This window comes from the organism of the source record quoted next, unplaced genomic scaffold (assembly GCF_019419815.1).
Source record: "Pyrus x bretschneideri cultivar Hongxiangsu unplaced genomic scaffold, Pyrus_bretschneideri_v1 Contig15, whole genome shotgun sequence".
Lineage (NCBI taxonomy): Eukaryota > Viridiplantae > Streptophyta > Magnoliopsida > Rosales > Rosaceae > Pyrus > Pyrus x bretschneideri.
This window is the reverse complement of record NW_025999446.1, coordinates 5,077,511-5,100,092: the sequence shown is the minus strand read 5'-3', so window position 1 is coordinate 5,100,092 and position 22,582 is coordinate 5,077,511. Positions and strand designations below refer to the sequence as shown.

Sequence of the window (22,582 nt, the reverse complement as noted above, 5' to 3'; positions counted from 1 at the left end):
TATGTACCTAAATGTATGTACCGAAATATAATATATTGAATTAATGTACCTAAAAGTCAATACTCAAATGTGTGTACCAATATGTACGTAATGAAATCATTATATTGACCGAAATGCATTATATTGAATCAATGTAATCATATGTTTGTACCGATGGATATACCGAAATATTCAAATGTATTAATGTACCTAAATGAAGAACATAAAAAATTGTTATCGGAATATATATTATAAAAAAATTAGTTCCCTAAATGTAGACATTAAAATATATTATGATGAATGAAATAAAAATTAAACTTAAATGTAATTAATACATTAAAATAAAAATAAAAAAGATAAATAAAACATCAAAATATAACTAATAAATGATATGATTAAATGTACTAGGGACTAAAATTGAATTTTAATCTTACACAAGGTTATAGTCTAAAACTCATCTTTTTTAAGGATTAAAGTGAAGTTTTCTATAAAAGAAAATATCATGTCTTTACCTACTCCGTACTGCAATGCGATCGAATTATCTGTAAAAGTCAATAATCATGCAAAGAGCATACGACATATGATGATGCCTAATAATTTGATCGTATTCACGGGTTTTGAATTTAAAATTTCTCGCAACAAAATAGAAGCTGCTTCACTAGAATATACTATAGTTTACATAGTTTTCTTGAGAGATTTAAATTATTGTTATCGGAATATTTTGGTGGTCAGTTGATAAATTCTGGAATTTTTTGATGAAAAGAAAAGAAAATGAATATTATAGTTTGGTGGTCAGTAGATAAATTCTGGAATTTTTTTTTTTTTCAAAAAATAAACGTGACGGGTAAAATAATAGAAAAGACTAAACAATTGAACTAAAGATACTTGTCTCGTTGATTTCCTCCACAAACTTTAAGTCACTATCATCTTTTATGTTTTTGAAATATAATTGGTCACCTTCTCACTTTACGAAAGCTTCACCAACTTTAATAAGTATATATCCCTTTGATTTTTATTGTTCTTTATTTTTTTTGTCAAAAAGTATATATCCCTTTGATTAAATTGCCTTATTATTTCTTGAAAGTTAGTTAAAGTTCCAATTAACTTATAACAATGATAATTAAATGATGTCACTAGTCTCACTAATACCCCATGTATAAATTGACATTAGGCCATTCTCACTTGACAGTTCATCCTGTTGGGCCCCTCTTCGGTATCCTTTCCATTTCATATATTCCTTAACCATTGCCTTATGCTCCAATCATATTTTTTTTTAATGCACCAACCTTTTGTCCGTTCATATCAAGATTTGCCAATTTGATATACATGATTCGCTTGTTCTTAAATTATTGGATTGCCGTTAATTGATGTGAATCTCACATAATAAATCTTATATCGATGGTATTTTGTTGTCACTGACTCAACTGATGCATGCATAATCATGCACTTGCGAAAGCATGAATCACGTCTAGGGCTCTAAATTCAACCCTCCAATAATCACACACTTCGGACAAGACAACCCAAAAACTGGAATTTTCCTGCAGCAGCGCTTTACTCAACAATCACGTTTCCTCTCTCATTTTTCTTAATCAACTTTTGACAGATGGAATCAAACTCCACCACACACACTTCAAGGAATGCTTTGTTATCATTTGTTGTCTGCAGATGATTTAACCAATGTCCAAGATTTCATAATTCTTCTTTATATAAGCTGCTTCAGTTCAACTATCCATGTGGGGAAGTTGGAGTTAAAAGCGCATCAATGGTGATATATGAGTTGTGATCCTTGTACAAGTCATTTTGACATCAGGTAGAACAACATCATGGAAGTTTTTTCGAGGTCTTCGCGAGCTGAAGACGATGAAGAAGCTCTGAAATGGGCTGCGCTTGAAAGGCTGCCTACTTGTTTACGTGTTGGAAGAGGCTTATTCATTGATGGTGAGGGACAAGCTAGAGAGGTTGATGTGGAGAATCTTGGCTTGTTGGAGAGAAAGACTTTGTTGGAAAGGCTGGTGAGCAATGCAGAGAAAGATAATGAGAAGTTCTTGTTGAAGCTCAAGAACCGCATTGATCGGTGAGTTTCATGCCATAATTCTTGTGTGTTTAACTCTTTGGGAGAATTTTAATGAGGTTTTTGTGTTCATCTTTCTATGTTTTTCCACATTTGAATACAGAGTTGGTCTTAATGTGCCAACAATTGAAGTCCGGTTCGAGCATCTGACTGTGGAGGCAAAAGTTTATATTGGCAGCAGAGCACTGCCTACGTTACTCAACTTTTCAATCAACATGTTGCAGGTAAATCTTTTGAATCGCATAAAGAAAGTAAAAAATATATTCCAAGTTCGGCAATTTATCTTTCAAAATGAATAACTTACAAGACTCCTCCTGGTATAGGGAATGCTACATGATCTTCGAATTTTTCCGAGTAGAAAGATGCCTCTAAAAATCCTTCAAAACATTAGTGGAATCATCAAGCCTCAAAGGTGAGTTAAAATTTTTGTTAAAACACTTCAATGTGCATTTTCCAAACAGTTCTTGACTTCTTATCTAACTAACGAATGTAATTCCTGCAGAATGACTTTACTCTTAGGTCCCCCAAGCTCTGGAAAAACCACGTTACTATTGGCGTTGGCCGGAAGACTTGGTAGAGATTTAAATGTAAGAAAACTAAAGTATAGTGTTTTTTCCCTTCTTTAGTTCATATCACTTCTGGCCTAATAGGGTAATTGATGAATCTTAAGTCTTCCGGGCGGATTACATATAACGGACATGGGATGGAAGAATTTGTACCTCAGAGAACATCGGCTTATGTAAGTCAAAACGATCTCCATATAGGAGAGCTGACAGTGAAAGAGACATTTGCTTTCTCGGCTAGATGTCAAGGAGTTGGATCAAATTGCGGTTAGTCAAAACACCATTTGCTCGATACAGTTCATTTTTCGTTCCAAACAGTTTCAAGGGTTATCTCATACTTGGAAATTTGCAGACATGTTGGTGGAACTGTGTAGAAGAGAGAAGGAGCAAAATATCAAGCCTGATCCTGACATTGACATATACCTGAAGGCAAGTAAACAGATTGAAGAGAAAAAAAAAATAACATGCCCTTTTTACGTGGATGAAGTTTTCGTTATATAAAAATCTTCTGACACCAAAAATTCTGCAGGCAGCGGCTCTAGAAGGGCAGGAGACTAATGTAGTTACTGATTACATTCTCAAGGTATGGCATTTGGAATTCATTTCAGCTTTGAGATAGCACAACAATTGGAATTCATCCATTTAACTTCATGTTTCTACTTTTGATACATTGCAGATTCTCGGACTTGAAGTCTGTGCCAATACTATGGTGGGAGATGATATGGTAAGAGGCATCTCTGGTGGAGAAAGAAAGCGAGTCACCATAGGTAAAACATAGAACAAATTATTGTGGGTCGAAAAGTCCTTTTAATTTCACAATCTTCTGAGGTTTCCATGTACTAATGATGCAGGGGAGATGCTTGTTGGACCGGTAAAAGCTCTCTTCATGGATGAGATTTCAACCGGCTTGGACAGTTCGACAACTTTCCAAATAGTAAATTCAATCAGGCAATCCATCCACATTCTAAGTGGAACTGCAGTGGTCTCCCTCCTCCAGCCAGCCCCTGAAACTTATAACCTCTTTGATGACATAATTCTTCTATCAGATGGACAAATCGTGTATCAGGGTCCGCGTGAAAATGTGCTCGAGTTTTTTGAATCCATGGGCTTCATATGTCCGGAGAGAAAAGGAGTTGCTGACTTCTTGCAAGAGGTGATATCGCTTTTGAATCTCTTCACCTTTCTTGCATGCATGTTTTCGAGTACTCTCCATAGCTTATCGTTTATTTTTAACACTTCCCTTCCGGTGGGGGTGTGATAGGTGACATCAAAGAAGGATCAAGAGCAGTACTGGGCACGTCGAGACAAGCCTTACAGATTTGTTACTGTCAATGAGTTTGTCGAAGCTTTCCAGTCATTTCCAATTGGTCAGAAACTCGGCGACGAGCTTGCTACTCCCTTCGACAAGTCCAGAAGTCATCGTGCTGCTTTATCATCTAAAAGGTATGGCGTTAACAAGAAGGAGTTGTTCCGAGCATGCGTTTCAAGAGAGTTCTTGCTCATGAAGAGGAACTCATTTGCCTACGTTTTCAAACTTGCCCTAGTGAGTAAATCATAAATAGAAATTATTTTGCATAGTACTTGACCTAATGTGGTAATTCTAGCTTATAATTCTTCCTGTTTACCTTGATTTTCAGCTTAGTATCTTAGCTTCTATAACATCATCGATATTTCTACGAATCAAGATGCATAAGGACTCAGTGGTGGATGGTGGAGTTTACATGGGAGCTTTGTTCTTCGCAGTCATTGTAGCGATGTTTAACGGAATATCAGAACTCAACATGGCAATTATGAAACTTCCTGTCTTTTACAAGCAGAGAGACCTTCTCTTCTTTCCTTCCTGGGCTTACTCACTTCCTGCATGGATCCTCAAGATCCCAATCAGTTTGGGCGAAAGTGCCATTTGGGTTGTCATTACTTATTATGCGATAGGATTTGATCCATATGTTGAAAGGTGAGAAGAAGTAAAGCATCAAACTTTTCGGTTTGATAAGGGTTTGATGGAAACTCCTTGTTGCAGGTTCTTCAAGCAGTACATTGTACTCTTGTGCATAAACCAGATGGCGTCTGGGCTGTTCAGGTTGATAGCAGCCTTAGGAAGGGATGTAACAGTTGCAAGCACAACAGGATCCTTTGCACTGCTTATAATTATGGTTTTGGGCGGATTCGTCTTATCTCGAGGTCATTTAACTATAGAAGCAATAAGATTCCTAGTTATCACTCCTGGTGTGATTTAAATTTGAACTGTGAAACCTATTTTTCTTGTATCAGATGCTGTTCCAAAATGGTGGCTGTGGGGTTACTGGGTCTCGCCATTGATGTATGGACAAAATGCTATTACTGTGAATGAATTTCTTGGAAAGAGTTGGAGACAAGTAACCATCTCTCTCTCTCTCTCTCTCTCTCTCTCTCTCTCTCTTTGAGTTTGTATATCCTACGAAAAAAAATGATACGAGATAGAATGGTTGTGATCAATGCTTATGTGGAGATACCACGTGTGTTATAGGTTCCACCGAATTCTACAGAATCCTTGGGAGTTCTGATCCTGAAGTCTCATGGAATTTTCCCAGAAGCAAAATTGTTTTGGATTGGAGTAGCAGCATTGATTGGATATATTTTTCTATTCAATCTCCTCCTTACTTTGGCTCTGCAGTATCTTGATCGTAAGTATCCGCATCATTATTATGCTCTTTGTGCTTTGATTGTTGGACTTATTTGTCTGAAAATTTGACAAATACTGCAGCACTCGGGAAGCCTCAGACAATACTAACCAAAGAAAGCATGGCTGAGAGAAATTTTAGCAGAAATGGAGAGTTCATTGAGCTAATACCAAGGGGAAATATCTCTTCTGGTGAGTCATTCAGTTAATCTCAATCATTTCCCATTTATTTTCTGCTTAACATACCACATTGTATTCAAGCGTTGTGATCTGCAATAACAATGCAGAATCCGAAAGGGTGGGAAGAACTGATGAAGCTAATGGAAAAAGGAAGCGAGGGATGGTTCTTCCTTTTCAACCCCTTTCCCTCACTTTCAATGAGATCAGATATGCCATAGATATGCCACAAGTAAGTTGCGGGTTTAATTAATCAGTGAATAATACCTGCATACTGAATTTTCCATGTACTTCAGGAAATGAAAGCGGAGGGTGTTCAGGAGGATCAGCTTGAACTTCTGAAGGGTGTAAGTGGTGCTTTTAGGCCAGGAGTCTTAACAGCTTTAATGGGAGTCAGTGGTGCTGGCAAGACCACTCTAATGGATGTGTTGGCTGGAAGGAAAACTGGTGGACATATCAAGGGAAACATCACGATCTCTGGCTATCCTAAAAGGCAACAAACATTCGCTCGCATATCTGGATACTGTGAGCAAACTGATATCCACTCCCCCCATGTGACAGTCTATGAATCTCTACTTTTTTCTGCGTGGCTCCGGCTACTACCTGAGGTTGATTCTGCAACAAGAGAGGTATGAGTTTTGTATTCTTCTTTAACAGACGCTAAAAACAAAAATAAAACATCAGTATGTACACATTGATCTGATATTTTTCTGGTTCAAGATGTTTATCGAGGAAGTCATGGAACTTGTGGAGCTGACTTCATTCAGGGGAGCTCTTGTGGGATTACCTGGTGTAACCGGTCTTTCAACTGAGCAGCGCAAAAGGCTAACAATCGCGGTTGAGCTCGTTGCAAATCCATCGATAATCTTCATGGACGAACCAACATCTGGCCTCGATGCTAGGGCAGCAGCGATTGTGATGAGAACAGTGAGGAACACAGTGGACACCGGAAGAACCGTGGTTTGTACCATCCACCAGCCAAGCATAGATATATTCGATGCTTTCGATGAGGTTACATTTATAATATTCAGAAAGGAACTGATTACCTGTTTTGCCTTGTAAATGTTCTAAGCAATTCATATCGTATCACAGCTTCTTCTTCTGAAATTGGGAGGTGAGCAAATATATGCCGGTCCATTAGGCTCCCATTGCTCCATTCTGATCAATTATTTTGAGGTCAGTACTATACAGAAATAAATCATAAAATATATATTCTTCGTAGCATCAGAAATTCTCTGTGCAAGATGTCTGTTCTACAGCCAGACTATCCATAACATTGTCAACAACTAACTTTTGTATTCTTGTTTTTCTTTTGCCGCATGAAGGGAATCAATGGAGTTCCAAAGATTAAAGATGGATATAACCCGGCAACCTGGATGCTGGAGGTTACTTCAGCCGCACAAGAGGCAGCTCTTGGTGTTAACTTCACAGATGCGTACAATAACTCGGAAATATATAAGTAAGCGTTCCATTTCAATTATCTTTCAGATAGATTGTTAGTGAACACAGTAAAACCTTATATTTATCAGCCTGCACAGTTGATTCCTATTGCTCTTTAAAACCATTAAACTCTTAAGGTGAATATTTCAGGAGAACCAAAGCAATGATTGAGGAATTAAACACACCTCCCTTGGGTTCTCAAGATCTATACTTCCCTACTCGCTACTCACGATCTTTTCTCACCCAATGTATGGCTTGCCTGTGGAAACAGCACTGGTCATATTGGCGAAACCCATCATATAGTGCAGTAAGGCTGTTGTTCACAACGTTCATTGCTTTATTATTCGGTTTGATATTCTGGAACCTTGGATCAAAAAGGTACGCACATAAGTAAACTTAAAGCGTAGAAATGGTCTGCAGAACTTCAATTTCTTAATCACCAATATGTTCAAACTTTTTTTGGGAAACCACAGGAGTAAGCAGCAAGATCTCTTTAATGCAATGGGTTCCATGTACGCTGCTGTTATCTTTATCGGGGTACAAAATGGTGCCTCAGTGCAGCCGGTTGTGGCTGTTGAGAGAACGGTCTTTTACAGAGAAAGAGCAGCTGGAATGTATTCCGCTTTGCCATACGCATTTGGGCAGGTAAAAGACTTGCAATAGTCCATGAAGTTCAAATTAAAACTAGACTTCTCATGTCGAAAAATTCAAAGAACACACGCTCTCTACTCACCAAGTCACATTGTGTTGCAGATGATGATTGAGGTTCCCTACATCTTCATTCAGACCGTTATTTACGGAGCTATAGTATACGCCATGATGGGATTCGATTGGATAGCGGCCAAGTTCTTATGGTATCTTTTCTTCATGTTCTTCACCTTGCTGTACTTCACATTCTATGGCATGATGACCATGGCTCTCACTCCCAACCACAACATTGCTGCCATAACTTCATCTACCTTCTACGCAATCTGGAACCTCTTCTCGGGATTTGTTGTTCCCCCAACGGTAAGCCTATACATACATGTACATGCATACGCTCATACATATATTCTTGTGTGCCTTCGATGCAATCTGACCTAAGTTTTGGTTATCGCAGAGGATTCCGATATGGTGGAAATGGTACTATTGGGTCTGCCCTGTTGCCTGGACCTTGTATGGAATGGTTGCTTCGCAATTTGGAGACGTAAAGGAGAAACTGGAGTCAGGAGAATCGGTAGAGCATTTTTTGAGAAGTTACTTCGGATACAAGCATGAGTTTCTGGGCATCGTAGCAGTTGTGATTGTTGGGTTTTCATTGCTGTTTGGCTTCATCTTTGCCTATGCAATTAGAGCATTTAATTTCCAAAAAAGATGAGAGATGTTACACAAAGAAATATCTATGACTCTAATTAGTTTGTAGGAAGCAGATAGCATTTGTCACTTCGATTGTACCATTCATCCATCACTGTTATATATTGTAATATTATTGGGATTTTTTTTTATTTATTTTTTTAATCAAGAAATAAACTTCATTCAAGCTTAAAACTTTTTGTACAATCGTTTCCCATACAATCAAATATAAAAGCTTTATAAGCTAAGATAAGGTGAGTCCGTGATGTGCCAGGGCGTCAGCTACAATATTCCTCCTCTTCTGTTCAAGCCTCTCGTGAATTAGAAGCCAAGCAAATATTTTCACCTTTGGGGGAATCAACAGATTCGACATTTTGTTTAGCAACTTTTGTCTACTTACATCCTCGTAGTTATGACTTTGTAACCAAGTTGCAGTCTTAATTGAAAATTATCCATTAGTTGAAGCACCCCACACAAAACTATCACTTGTATTCTGAATAGGAAGAGGAATATTACAATTTTTCCTAACAATGTCCTGATCAACAACTTCAACCAGTCGATTTCTATCTCAACAATTATTGTCAATAAAATCACCGACTCTTAACTCCCAGTTCAAACTTGTCGGCTGACTCTCTGGAATTAATTGGTATGGTGGGTGATGAAAAACTCATTGATGGGTCCAAAATAAGCTATCTACCTCGTGCCCTTAGGTATGATGTTCTTATTATTGAGGATGCCCTTTCAAGGCAAAGAGTAAGGAAAAATCTATTGATGGGTCCATAATAAAATGTCCTTACCGTTATCCACTATCTATCTCATACCCTTGTGTATGGTAGTTCTATTGTTGAAGATGCCTTTTAAGGGCAAAGAGTAATTTCGTTTAACATTACAATCCATAAAATTATCCTTTCTAAGATATTTCCTTTTGACAATCCGAACCCACCAACTATCATCGATAATCAGCACTTTCAGTTTAGCTAAACAAGCATTATTAAAGTGATCTAGCCTTCTAATAGCTAGTCCTCCATGCTCTTTCGAGGAACATGCTTTATTCCACTTGGTTAAATCCATGTCTAAAACAATTACAACTTGGAAAAAAAAATAAAGCAATTGGAAGTCCTTTAAGAAGCACCTAATAAGTACTTAACAGTTAGAACCCAAAAACATTTTAACTTTTTTCTTCTGCCATAGAGTTTCCAAAGAGATTTTGACCCCTTTATAGAAGCATTCCCAAAAAGCACTTCTCAACCTTTACTAAGAAAAAGACTTACATGCTAAGTGTACACCATTACAATAACATCCTATGCCAATAAAATAAAGGTATGTAAAAGTTTTTGTCCACGTATCCTTTCATTTGCAATGCCATGTGGTCCCATACTAATAAAATAAAGATATATGAAAGTTTTTGTCCACATGTCGTTTCATTTGCAATGCCACGTGGTTGTATAGCCGTGCGTAAGTTGTTCTCCTTAAAAAGGCTACCCGTGTGTAAGTTGCTCTCCTTAAGAAGGCTTACAATCAATAACATCAGTACAAGATAACCAATCATTATGTTGTTTGAGAGTGGACATCCAATAAAATAACGAAGGTAAGTTCACGAACAAGTAATTCCACTGTAAATCCCGTCCAGTAATTAAAATCATATCAAGGACTGTCTACACGAGTTAAATCAGAGGTTATAAAATAACAACAAATTAGGTTACCGACTTGGCCGCCACCTATTTTACAGTTGGAACTCGAAATCTCAGTAAAACTACAATGAAAATTTTCAATTAGACAAACACATCACGTAGAGGGGAAAATAGGGTAAACCATTCGTCATCATCTCAAGTTTTCAAATCATCCAAGAAGCTCTGCAACTCTTTCAAACCTTCTGCGGAAAAACTCCGGTGCACTCTTGAGCGAGGGGCAATCAAATTAGGCGGAGGCTGTGGTTGGAAGCAAACGACGACAACAGCTAAGTTGTCCCCGCTCTTCCTCTTCAAAGCCTCATCAACCAAATCCTTGCTACATGCGGCTGGGTCATTGTGCTCCTGAAGCCTCCGACGAGCAAAATCCACAGCATTTTGACTCCTGAACACATCCCAGATCCCATCACAGCCAATGATAAGGAACTCATCCTCCTCTGTCAGTTTTGCTGTCATAAGTTCCGGCTCTGCACTCAGTGGCCCACCCTCCCTGCCCTTCATCCCTTCCATATGCCAATCTCCCAATGCACGAGCAATGTTAAGCTGCCCATTAAGGTAACCATCATACACGTATCCTCCAGATGCTTCGATACGTTGTTTCTCTTTGCTACAAATCGGTTTGTGATCTCTTGACATTTCAATTGCTTTGCCACGGCGGCACAGCACTGCTCGACAATCTCCAGCATTTGCTACCACCAACAACCTGGGAACACAAACTAAGATCAACATATGACTAATCAATGGCACACATCTGATGTTACGTCTGTTAGTACTATTTTGAAACTCATGGGACAAATTAACAGGACATGCATGAACGGAATAAACAGAGAAAATCCAGATCAAATCACAATCAACTAAACCAGTATGATTGGCCTAACAAACCCACTCACTGGCCTTCTGTATTAGATTATGACCATGTTAGCGTAACTTGTACACAGCTAAACAGGTCAACTAGATCATAGATTAACCACACCATAAGCAAATAATTTCAACAGAATACGACTAGGTTGCTTAATACTTTCCAAGTATTTTCTCCAGTCTTTATTTAAAACTCCAAGCTTTGCTTCAAAAGGCAATGGACCAACCCTTACAATTTAGGGTACTAACCTGATTATGCTTATAGTGTCATTGATCAACAATGAATCAAGTCAACAATTCATTCAGGAAAAAAAAAGAATTCAGGAATGAGACTAAAATTCAACAAACATGACAAATTCGGGGGAGTACAACACACGGTAGAAAAAAATGAAAGACAATAAAATTGATGCACATTGAACGGTCATGATACATGCATCTATAGTTCAGAGGTAGAGTAAACAAAAATAATCCAACCTTCCAATTAGAAGAGCTGTCAATGCAGTGGTACCAGAAGCAAGCTTGGCATCCAAGATGCAAGCTTCCTCAAAGGCAGTGTCAGTATGCAGAAATGCTGAAGTGACGACCCGTTCAATATCTGTAGGAAAGTCTTCATCCTCAAAAATGAACTTTGGCAAATGAGAGGAAGCAAAATCAGCAGCATGCTTTCCTCCATGTCCATCAAACACCTGACCAACCAATACGGTAGGAATGTTCAATTAGGAAATGCTGAAGATATATTAGCTAGCAAGTGCAAACATATAGATCACCATATTTAATATAAACAACAATACCACAGGACGGAAAGCTACCTCTGAAGAACTGAGGCATATAATAAACGAATGAAAACCAAACAATTCACGGTAGAATGTAATTGCACCGTGTGTAAGGAAATTCGTAAGAACATATGTAAGAGAAGACAAATACCCCATAGAAGGCATTTGGACCATTGTTACAATTCTTGAGCCCGTAATCGTTCACAAAATTGTCAACGCAGACATATACATCTTCCATGTTTGGACGAGACCCAATGTCATCCCATGCTCCAGAGCGGACAATTGGAATGAACTTAGATTCAAAGTTCTTTGCTTGAACTCCTGGTTCAACGTTGATCTCTTTTGTTTTCGTCTTCATCTGCAAAATCCCATTCACACATTCAAAAATTGCACCGCGGCCATAAAATTTACATTAGCCAATTTAATCGCTACGAAAACAGATCTTAAAAACTCTGAAAACAAAACCACTAATAGCAAGTAAGCATAATCAATCAAAACTCTAGAATTCAGTTATACACAATTAAATGCCTAAACATACAACTACTCACTAAACAACTAAGAAATCCAAATGGGAAAATGCAGAAGCAGAGGAATGAACGAAAACATACAAGAGATGGGTGTCGAACGAGCGATTTCTTGCACGGCACAGGAACGCCATCGGCGCGGCTGAAGCCACACTGCCAGTACGCGGACGTCGAAAGAGGGTTCGGAGGCCGACCCTCACTTGAGCTTCCATTCTCCACTTTACTTCCCTCCATAGTTCTCTACCATCAACATCCTCTTCCCCACCAACCCACCAAAATTCAAGTCTCCAAATGTGACTAACTGACCTTGTTCTGCTGAACGAAAAAGGGATTTAGCTGAAATGGTTATGTGGGTGCTGAATTTCGAAAAAAGTAGGATTTTTGGTAGTGAAATGATTTGGGATTACTGGAGGGGATGACTAATCAGTTGAATCCCCTGGGAATTGCTGTTTCTGAAACGAAAAGGTTCAATTTTGTTTTTACAATTGGATTTGGGGATTTAGGGTTTTGCAGGCGCAGACATTGAAAAGAATGGGAATTTTTGTGTCTAGGAAAGCAAGTACAAGAACAGGGTTTTAGAGAGAGAGAGAGAGAGAGAGAGAGAGTTAGGGTTTTAGAGAGTGACGAAATCTCAGTGAAAGCGATGCAGTGTGAGAGTTTTTGGGCGATCTACACGAAGACACTGGTTTCTGCTGAATGCTGAGATTTAACTGGTCGGTTTCTTAGGGAAACCAAAACTGCGTCGTATCGGCAACTGGCAGCAACAACGTTTTTGACTTCATAAGTCGCATGCTTTGGTCATTTTCGAGGAAGTGGATATTTTTAAAATGTAACTTAATTTAAAAATAAGGAGAAAGAGACAATCTGCATCAATGTACTGATCATCACTACCGTATGTCCTTAAATTTAAAGACCATGTGGCTTTCAATTAGCTGGAACTCTAATCTCTATGGTAGAGGAACAGACCAAAGACCCCAAATATTTCCTCACAATTGAGGACCACGCAGGGACTCAATTTGGGGTGGCCGGGGTGGGCCTATGTTCATTTTGAGTTGGGTGAAGTCCCAAGCACGTGAATGAGACTCTCGGAATGTTGTTTTTGTTTACTGGTAGAAGATCAAAGTTGTAATAGGTTTTTTTTATTTGTTTTTTGAATAAACGATATTATCTATACTAAGAGAGAGAGAGACAGAGAGAGAGAGAGAGGTAGGCTTAGCCACACAACATGTTAGCAATAATATGGTTCAAAGCCTTTAACGGGAATTGAATTTAAGATCTCTCACTTACAAGTGAAGAGAAATACCACTAAATTTAAGGATTATACTATAAAGACACTCTCATTGGATCTAATATTCTTTTAGGACATGTGTATTCCCATTAAGTCCCTAAATGAGTCCTCAAAGGTGGTGGTGGGAATCTCTGAATAGAGATTCTCATTGGAGATGCTCTTACGGTCAAATTGGGGACTCCTTATTTAGGAACCCTCGCCACTACATTTGAGAACTCATGTAGGAACTTAAAGGGAATCTTTGTGTTCCTAAAAGAATATTGCCTCCAAAGAAGAGTACTTATAGTAGAATCCTTATATTTGAGATTTTTATGATTTTATGTGATAATTTGATTAGGAGCAATTTTTTTAGTTAACTTTTTTTTTTATTAGTTATGTTGCCGTAAAATATTTTGTGAACATGTAGACCAAAAAAATTCAAATTCTAACACCAAATTGTTTTCTTCACACAAACGTATCTAGAATGACTTTATTATTGGATTATGTCATGCCTACGTCAAGACTTCGTTAAAGATTATATCATGTCTACGTCATGATCAGTTATGTGATTTTCATGCTTGGTTGGAGCCTCCCTTGAACCCGCCTTGGTAGCATTTACTAATTGGTCCAAAGTCAAACCAAGGTTAGAGCACTCAGCACTCCAACCAATACCAACGAAATTTAAACTAAAGATTTTTGGGTGCTATATGTGGATGCAAATTTCCGTTTTCTTCTTCTTGGACAAAGTTACACCTACAAAATAATTAACACATTAGGTCAAGGTCAAGAGCCTCACGCACTCACAATGAATGAGGGGGGGCTTTGGCCGAAGAATCTCCGATGCCAAAGTTAGAATTTAGAGGGAAAAGTGTTTGAAGAGTTTTTGGGAGTTTTGCAAGAGTGTGGAACCCCTCTTTCAAAGAAAATAGAGTCCTATTTATAGAGCATGGCCGGTCCCCTTTGGAGAAAAGGTGGCCGGCCCTTTGGGGTATTTTTGGTTTGTAATGGGTGATTAATTGGTATAATGGGTGATTAATGGATTGATTAGGAATTAATCCATTAATTAACCTAATTAATTTAATTTGTAAGAAAGGTTTTGAAGGTTATGGAATGATTTCCTTGTTGAGGATATGAAGTAAAGATGGATAAGATAAATTTGAACTTGTTACCTATTTTGGACACTTTTGACTCGGTTGATGGATGATTCTCAATTGCTTGCGTGTAAGAAACCCGATGTGTCTCAAGGGTAATTTTTTCCTCTTCATCTAAAAATTCACGTGTCGCCTCTTGATTATTTTTGGTTCCACACTATAGTACTCCAGTGTTTTAAACATTAGATTTTGATTTTGAGTGTACGTAGAAATATAGTACCGAGTACGATCCAGAATATTAATTAAAGAATTTTTGTTGTTCCAACTTATACTAATATGCAGGTGGAATGGCTTGATTTTCTCCAGCTTCTGCTGAAAGAGAGAGGTTTTGCAGGAGTCGTTGGTTGATTTTTTTGAATGTATGTGCAGAAAGAGAGAGCGACAAACAACATATATATATATATATATATATATATATTCTCTCTCTCTAACTGAGAACAGGAAACTCATTCCCATACGCATCTACAAGATAAAATCGTGGTAAGAGACGGCAAGCAACTATTGGTTCGTGATGGAGGGTCCAAACCCAGATGGCTTGTTTTAGAGAGCCACCGTTTATGTCTTTGTGTGCTTAAATTGATATACACGATCCCTCTCCTTCTTTCAGTGCTTAAATTCAGAGAGAAGAGAGAGAGAGAGAGATGACTGTTACAAACTTCAATTGCTGCCTCAATCCGCCACCTTCAAATCAAAATCATGGTACAAGCCCTTCTTTGCCCTTAAAGCAAAACCAATCACTTGCATGGTATGTGTAATCAAACCCAAATCTCATGCCTTGTATTTGTTGTGACAGATTTTGTCTTGTTGTCCTTATTTACGTATTGAGTGGCTAAACATTCATCGTGAAAATTTATAATTGAATAATTAGATCATTCAGCGCTCTCACGTGATAGAAATACCTCATCCAATATTTTTTTCTCTCTTTTTTTATAATGACCAATTGGAAGTTATGCATGAAGAGGTCATTTTGGTGTTTAATTATGTCAAATATTTATGTGTAGGAACAAATATGGTCATGGATCATGGACTAATCGATGCGTTTTAGGTATGAATTGCATCGCAATTGGATTGGAAATGGGAACCCTAGTAAGCAACCAAAACTATGAAGCCATTGCTAATGCTATGCCTTCGCCGTTGGAAATAGAAACATCAAGTGATCAGAGGGTAGCAAAATGGATTGACAAAAGAATGTGCCCACAATGGAGCCCTAATTCACTAGAGACCATTGTGCCTGAAAATCTTCCTAGACCATCTGCTCAAAGGAGATGGGAAACCGTTGGTTTTTCTAACAAGGATGCTCCGGCGGTTCAAATGGTAGTTAGAAAAGGTGGCAACTGCTTTGCTAAGTAGATTTACAATTTGATACACCATGTATATGAACCATCTTGATAGCCAAATACAGAATCAATGAAGTATCACCAAGTAGGCATTTTATCTGTTGGATTCTTCTTCATTGTGGGAAAAATGTGAACCAGATATTTGTAAAAATTTGGAAGCTATGCAGTAAAACATTTGATTTTTAGAATTACATAGATTATAGTTTAGTACGTAGTACATGCATTACAAACTTTGGAAGTTGTTTAAAGAAAAATAAAAATAAAAAACAAAAACACAGAAAAGTACTAATAGGAGCCTCCTTTCAGATGGTCAACTATTCGAGGAGGGCTAGTGTCATAGAGGAAATCAGGCCAACTATTCGAGGCGGAGGGCTAGTGTCCTAGTGAAAATCAAGCACCCTTGTCGCCTTCCTTGTTATAGGCTTTTCCACTTCCCTTCTCCTTCATAATCCCACCTAGCTATTGACAAAAAAGAAATGGGTCAACTATTTTTCCTATGCCTCAAATGCGTCGTTGAAGATTTTTTAGTATGTTGCTGTGTATATATGTTTATTATTAAATTTTTGTTGAATGATTCAATCCTTAATTCTTTTAGTATGCTTCGTTGCATTTTATACATCGAGTATTTTAGTGGTTAGATTCTTGGTTAAAAATTTAATAGTCAAAATTGGTGCAATGTAGAATAAAACGTACATGCCCAAAAGGTTCCGAGTCTTAACCCAATATCATATGTAGTACAGAGAAAATGCGTGTCAGTTTTCCTTCCTATCTTCTCCTTGTCATTCTGTTGCCATGCATAACGACAATAGCGACAAAAGAAGCTATAATGTGAGCATATAATTTTCCCCCACTTGAAGAGTTCCAACGACTCTCATCATCCTCTTTCTTCAGTAAGAACAACATACAGTGTAGCTGATTCATGAATGTGCACTAGCCTGGAGCTAGTTCCGTAATCGAAACAATGAAACATTTGATCCTATGACCGCGGGCATGCCCGATCTAGGTGGAAATGTTTTTGGTTCCGAGGGTACTGGGAGAGTGATGGAGTTGCTATTTGTTCATGGACGTCCTGCTAAGGCTCCAAAAATTATTGAGGTGTTGTGGCGCCCGCCTTCTCAGTCTTGGATCAAGGTAAATACTGATGGTGCTACAAGAGGTTCCCTTGGTGTGCCTGCATTTGGTGGTATCTTTCGGGATTTTACAAGTCATTCTCTGGATTGTTTTGCGGGTTCAATAGGCTTGACCTCTTCTTTGGACTCCGAACTATGCGCTATTATTCATGAATTCTTTAATGGTTAGGGTTTGGCCTCATGCCCCTTGAGATATTGTATTTTTCTTATTTATCAATAAATTTTCCTCAAAGTCACTTCCCATGATAGCAATGCTGGAGTGGGATGAACTTTGCTGTCAAATTTAATTAGATCATTCAACACTCTCACGTGATAGAAATACCTCATCCAATATTTTTTTCTCTCTTTTTTTATAATGACCAATTGGAAGTTATGCATGAAGAGGTCATTTTGGTGTTTAATTATGTCAAATATTTATGTGTGTAGGAACAAATATGGTCATGGATCATGGACTAATCGATGCGTTTTAGGTATGAATTGCATCGCAATTGGATTGGAAATGGGAACCCTAGTAAGCAACCAAAACTATGAAGCCATTGCTAATGCTATGCCTTCGCCGTTGGAAATAGAAACATCAAGTGATCAGAGGGTAGCAAAATGGATTGACAAAAGAATGTGCCCACAATGGAGCCCTAATTCACTAGAGACCATTGTGCCTGAAAATCTTCCTAGACCATCTGCTCAAAGGAGATGGGAAACCGTTGGTTTTTCTAACAAGGATGCTCCGGCGGTTCAAATGGTAGTTAGAAAAGGTGGCAACTGCTTTGCTAAGTAGATTTACAATTTGATACACCATGTATATGAACCATCTTGATAGCCAAATACAGAATCAATGAAGTATCACCAAGTAGGCATTTTATCTGTTGGATTCTTCTTCATTGTGGGAAAAATGTGAACCAGATATTTGTAAAAATTTGGAAGCTATGCAGTAAAACATTTGATTTTTAGAATTACATAGATTATAGTTTAGTACGTAGTACATGCATTACAAACTTTGGAAGTTGTTTAAAGAAAAATAAAAATAAAAAACAAAAACACAGAAAAGTACTAATAGGAGCCTCCTTTCAGATGGTCAACTATTCGAGGAGGGCTAGTGTCATAGAGGAAATCAGGCCAACTATTCGAGGCGGAGGGCTAGTGTCCTAGTGAAAATCAAGCACCCTTGTCGCCTTCCTTGTTATAGGCTTTTCCACTTCCCTTCTCCTTCATAATCCCACCTAGCTATTGACAAAAAAGAAATGGGTCAACTATTTTTCCTATGCCTCAAATGCGTCGTTGAAGATTTTTTAGTATGTTGCTGTGTATATATGTTTATTATTAAATTTTTGTTGAATGATTCAATCCTTAATTCTTTTAGTATGCTTCGTTGCATTTTATACATCGAGTATTTTAGTGGTTAGATTCTTGGTTAAAAATTTAATAGTCAAAATTGGTGCAATGTAGAATAAAACGTACATGCCCAAAAGGTTCCGAGTCTTAACCCAATATCATATGTAGTACAGAGAAAATGCGTGTCAGTTTTCCTTCCTATCTTCTCCTTGTCATTCTGTTGCCATGCATAACGACAATAGCGACAAAAGAAGCTATAATGTGAGCATATAATTTTCCCCCACTTGAAGAGTTCCAACGACTCTCATCATCCTCTTTCTTCAGTAAGAACAACATACAGTGTAGCTGATTCATGAATGTGCACTAGCCTGGAGCTAGTTCCGTAATCGAAACAATGAAACATTTGATCCTATGACCGCGGGCATGCCCGATCTAGGTGGAAATGTTTTTGGTTCCGAGGGTACTGGGAGAGTGATGGAGTTGCTATTTGTTCATGGACGTCCTGCTAAGGCTCCAAAAATTATTGAGGTGTTGTGGCGCCCGCCTTCTCAGTCTTGGATCAAGGTAAATACTGATGGTGCTACAAGAGGTTCCCTTGGTGTGCCTGCATTTGGTGGTATCTTTCGGGATTTTACAAGTCATTCTCTGGATTGTTTTGCGGGTTCAATAGGCTTGACCTCTTCTTTGGACTCCGAACTATGCGCTATTATTCATGAATTCTTTAATGGTTAGGGTTTGGCCTCATGCCCCTTGAGATATTGTATTTTTCTTATTTATCAATAAATTTTCCTCAAAGTCACTTCCCATGATAGCAATGCTGGAGTGGGATGAACTTTGCTGTCAAATTTAATTAGATCATTCAACACTCTCACGTGATAGAAATACCTCATCCAATATTTTTTTCTCTCTTTTTTTATAATGACCAATTGGAAGTTATGCATGAAGAGGTCATTTTGGTGTTTAATTATGTCAAATATTTATGTGTGTAGGAACAAATATGGTCATGGATCATGGACTAATCGATGCGTTTTAGGTATGAATTGCATCGCAATTGGATTGGAAATGGGAACCCTAGTAAGCAACCAAAAATATGAAGCCATTGCTAATGCTATGCCTTCGCCGTTGGAAATAGAAACATCAAGTGATCAGAGGGTAGCAAAATGGAGTGACAAAAGAATGTGCCCACAATGGAGCCCTAATTCACTAGAGACCATTGTGCCTGAAAATCTTCCTAGACCATCTGCTCAAACGAGATGGGAAACCGTTGGTTTTTCTAACAAGGATGCTCCGGCTGTTCAAATGGTAGTTAGAAAAGGTGGCGACTGCTTTGCTATGTAGATTTACAATTTGATACACCATGTATATGAACCATCTTGATAGCCAAATACAGAATCAATGAAATATCACCAAGTAGGCATTTTATCTGTTGGATCCTTCTTCATTTTGGGAAAATTGTGAACCAGATATTTGTAAAAATTTGGAAGCTATGCAGTGAAACATTTGATTTTTAGAATTATATAGATTATAGTTTAGTACGTAGTACATGTAGTACAAACTTTGGAAGTTGTTTAAAGAAAAATAAAAAACAAAAACACAGAAAAGTACTAATAGGAGCCTCCTTTCAGATGGTCAACTATTCGAGGTGGGCTAGTGTCATAGAGGAAATCAGGCCAACTATTCGAGGAGGGCTAGTGTCCTAGTGAAAGTCAAGCACCCTTGTCGCCTTCCTTGTTATATGCTTTTCCACTTCCCTTCTCCCTCATAATCCCACCTAGCTATTGACAAAAAAGAAATAGGTCAACTATTTTTCCTATGACCTCAAATGCGTCGTTGAAGATTTTTTAGTATATTGCTGTGTATATATGTTTATTATTAATTTTTTGTTGAATGATTCAATCCTTAATTCTTTTAGTATGCTTCGTTGCATTTTATACATCAAGTATTTTAGTGGTTAGATTCTTGGTTAAAAATTTAATAGTCAAAATTGGTGCAATGTAGAATAAAACGTATATGCCCAAAAGGGCCATGACAGAAAAATTCCGAGTCTGAACCCAATATCATATGTAGTACAGAGAAAATGCGTGTCAGTTTTCCTTCCTATCTTCTCCTTATCATTCTGTTGCCATGCATAACGACAATAGCGACAAAAGAAGCTATAATGTGCACTAGCGTGGAGCTAGTTCCGTAATCGAAACGATGAAACATTTGATCCTATGACCGCGGGCATGCCCGATCTAGGTGGAAATTTGTTTGGTTCCGAGGGTACTGGAAGAGTGATGGAGTTGCTATTTGTTCATGGACGTCCTGCTAAGGCTCCAAAAATTATTGAGGTGTTGTGGCGTCCGTCTTCTCAGTCTTGGATCAAGGTAAATACTGATGGTGTTACAAGAGGTTCCCTTGGTGTGCCTGCATTTGGTGGTATCTTTCGGGATTTTATTGGTCATTCTCTAGATTGTTTTGCGGGTTCAATAGGCTTGACCTCTTCTTTGGACTCCGAACTATGCGCTATTATTCATGAATTCTTTAATGGTCAGAGTTTGGCCTCATGCCCCTTGAGATATTGTATTTTTCTTATTTATCAATAAATTTTCCTCAAAGTCACTTCCCATGATAGCAATGCTGGAGTGGGATGGACTTTGCTGCCAAATTTAATTAAAAAAAAATTGTTTGGCCTTTCAACAATCCAATCTAAATGCTTCTCATTGCTTCAGTATTTAAGTCGTTGATCCATGAAATTTAAAGTTGTACCTTCACTCCAAGCTTTCTATGCTTTCATGGTTTGTGAAAACAAGATGAAACAAAGCCCAAAGACGATTAAAAACCATGAAGTGGGCACTTATTTTGCTTAACTAACATAGCTTTGGAGATCTCGCTCTCTTGGTGTTGGAAAGAACTGTTCTTCCGTCCACTTACTATCTCCAAAATTAAAACCCCAAAACTATAAATATCAAACTTTACAGAAAAATGACCAATAAGTATTTGGAGCCATAAATCTGCTGCACATGAATATCAACAAGAAAGGAGAACTTAATTCTAAGGAACAGGTCATAGTTAGTATCTAATTCTTTTATTGCTAGACATTGCTTGTTCTTCAATTGCATTGTTAATTAATCAAAACTTTGATAGCTGTTCCTCAACAAGATTAAGGGGAACTATTAATTCACTATATGCACTACTTTTGTACGTGATATCACTTTGTACGTCGCAATAGTATTCTTCAATCAATTGTGTGCAAGTTCATGAAAATCGTAATCTATATACATCATACATACATAAACACGGTAACTATTGCAAGGTGTATATACAGCATAGTTTAGTGTACATATACTAGGTTCCACAAATTCGAACAGTTTCTCCTCGTGTTTGATCAAGCAAGCACGACAAACTTTGCCATGCTGAAATTTGCAATTTTGGGGTTCATGTTTTCATCTAACAAAATGTTTCCAGCTTTGAGGTCAGGGTGAATGATTCTAAGAGGAGACTCTTCATGAAGGTAACGAGTCCTCGCCCAATGCCAATTATGATTTTGTAAAGACAACCCCAATCCAAGCGTGTGCATTTGGATTGATCTGCATATTAGTTAAATTTATGTAATGGTGTTTGTTATGATGAGAATGAATCTTGTATCGGAGAAAGAAGGGTCCTTGCATGTGTTGATAAGTAATTTGGTTACTTTCCATATTGTTAAATGATTTTATGGTGTAGCCTCAACTTCTTAATAAAATCAGTGCAAATTAGCCCACATTTGAAGCCCAATGGTAATGTGCATCACGTTAGCCAATATGTGTTGTCCACGTGTTTGGTTTTAAAATTTGCCACGCTTGAGGATGTGAAGATTAATTAAATAGTCCCACATCGGTGAAAAAAGAAACCTTCTAAAGGTTTATAAGTTGAGTTACTCGCCTTGTAAGGACTTTAAAGTTGAGTTACTCCCCATATTGCTAATTGGTTTTATGGTGAAGCCTCAACTTCTTCACAGTATTTGTAGAAAAAGGTATGTAGGCTAAAAATTATATTTGTTATTGATACATGAATGTGGGAAAATGGAAGAGAATGCTTATGGAAGAGAATGCAAATGGAAGAGAATGCTTATTTTTTCATTATCATTCTCTACAAGATTACAAGGATATATATACATGATACAAATGTGTAGGTAGGACAAGGTAGCCGTCCTAGTGTGTAGGTAGGACAAGGTAGGACGGCTGTAGAGGACAAGGTAGCCGTCCTAGTGTGTAGGTAGGACAAGGTAGGACGGCTGTAGGACGGCTTGACGGCTGTAGGACGGCTAGTGTGTAGGTAGGACA

At 37.9% G+C, this 22,582-nt stretch overlaps 3 protein-coding genes across 4 annotated transcripts; 2 read left to right on the top strand and 1 right to left on the bottom strand.

Moving 5' to 3' along the window:
- Positions 1-1,272: 1,272 nt before the first annotated feature.
- LOC103939592 (pleiotropic drug resistance protein 1) lies at positions 1,273-8,373 on the top strand. The gene is made up of 24 exons (XM_009349687.3): positions 1,273-2,053; positions 2,154-2,274; positions 2,374-2,462; positions 2,553-2,637; positions 2,721-2,880; positions 2,966-3,042; positions 3,143-3,196; positions 3,290-3,380; positions 3,465-3,766; positions 3,875-4,156; positions 4,251-4,567; positions 4,634-4,794; positions 4,885-4,988; positions 5,120-5,276; positions 5,357-5,464; positions 5,560-5,681; positions 5,746-6,078; positions 6,170-6,460; positions 6,542-6,625; positions 6,775-6,908; positions 7,040-7,267; positions 7,363-7,534; positions 7,643-7,897; positions 7,989-8,373. The coding sequence occupies exons 1-24, from the start codon at positions 1,803-1,805 to the stop codon at positions 8,244-8,246; spliced, it is 4,236 nt and encodes a 1,411-aa protein (XP_009347962.2). The 5' UTR covers positions 1,273-1,802; the 3' UTR covers positions 8,247-8,373.
- Positions 8,374-9,829: 1,456 nt separating this feature from the next.
- On the bottom strand, positions 9,830-12,936 carry LOC103939594 (probable protein phosphatase 2C 22). 2 transcript variants are annotated; one of them, XM_048580430.1, is made up of 4 exons: positions 12,167-12,936; positions 11,692-11,898; positions 11,242-11,453; positions 9,830-10,612 (listed from the first exon to the last, which is right to left on the bottom strand). In XM_048580430.1, the coding sequence occupies exons 1-4, from the start codon at positions 12,296-12,298 to the stop codon at positions 10,048-10,050; spliced, it is 1,116 nt and encodes a 371-aa protein (XP_048436387.1). In that variant the 5' UTR covers positions 12,299-12,936; the 3' UTR covers positions 9,830-10,047. The 2 variants fall into 2 exon arrangements, with proteins under 2 accessions (XP_048436387.1, XP_009347967.2); XM_009349692.3 differs by having other exon boundaries at positions 12,149-12,923.
- Positions 12,937-14,965: 2,029 nt separating this feature from the next.
- Positions 14,966-16,007, top strand: LOC103939593. Its single transcript, XM_048580601.1, has 2 exons — positions 14,966-15,227; positions 15,484-16,007. Exons 1-2 carry the CDS (start codon positions 15,124-15,126, stop codon positions 15,830-15,832), a joined length of 453 nt encoding a protein of 150 aa, XP_048436558.1. The 5' UTR covers positions 14,966-15,123; the 3' UTR covers positions 15,833-16,007.
- The last annotated feature ends 6,575 nt before the right edge of the window (positions 16,008-22,582 follow it).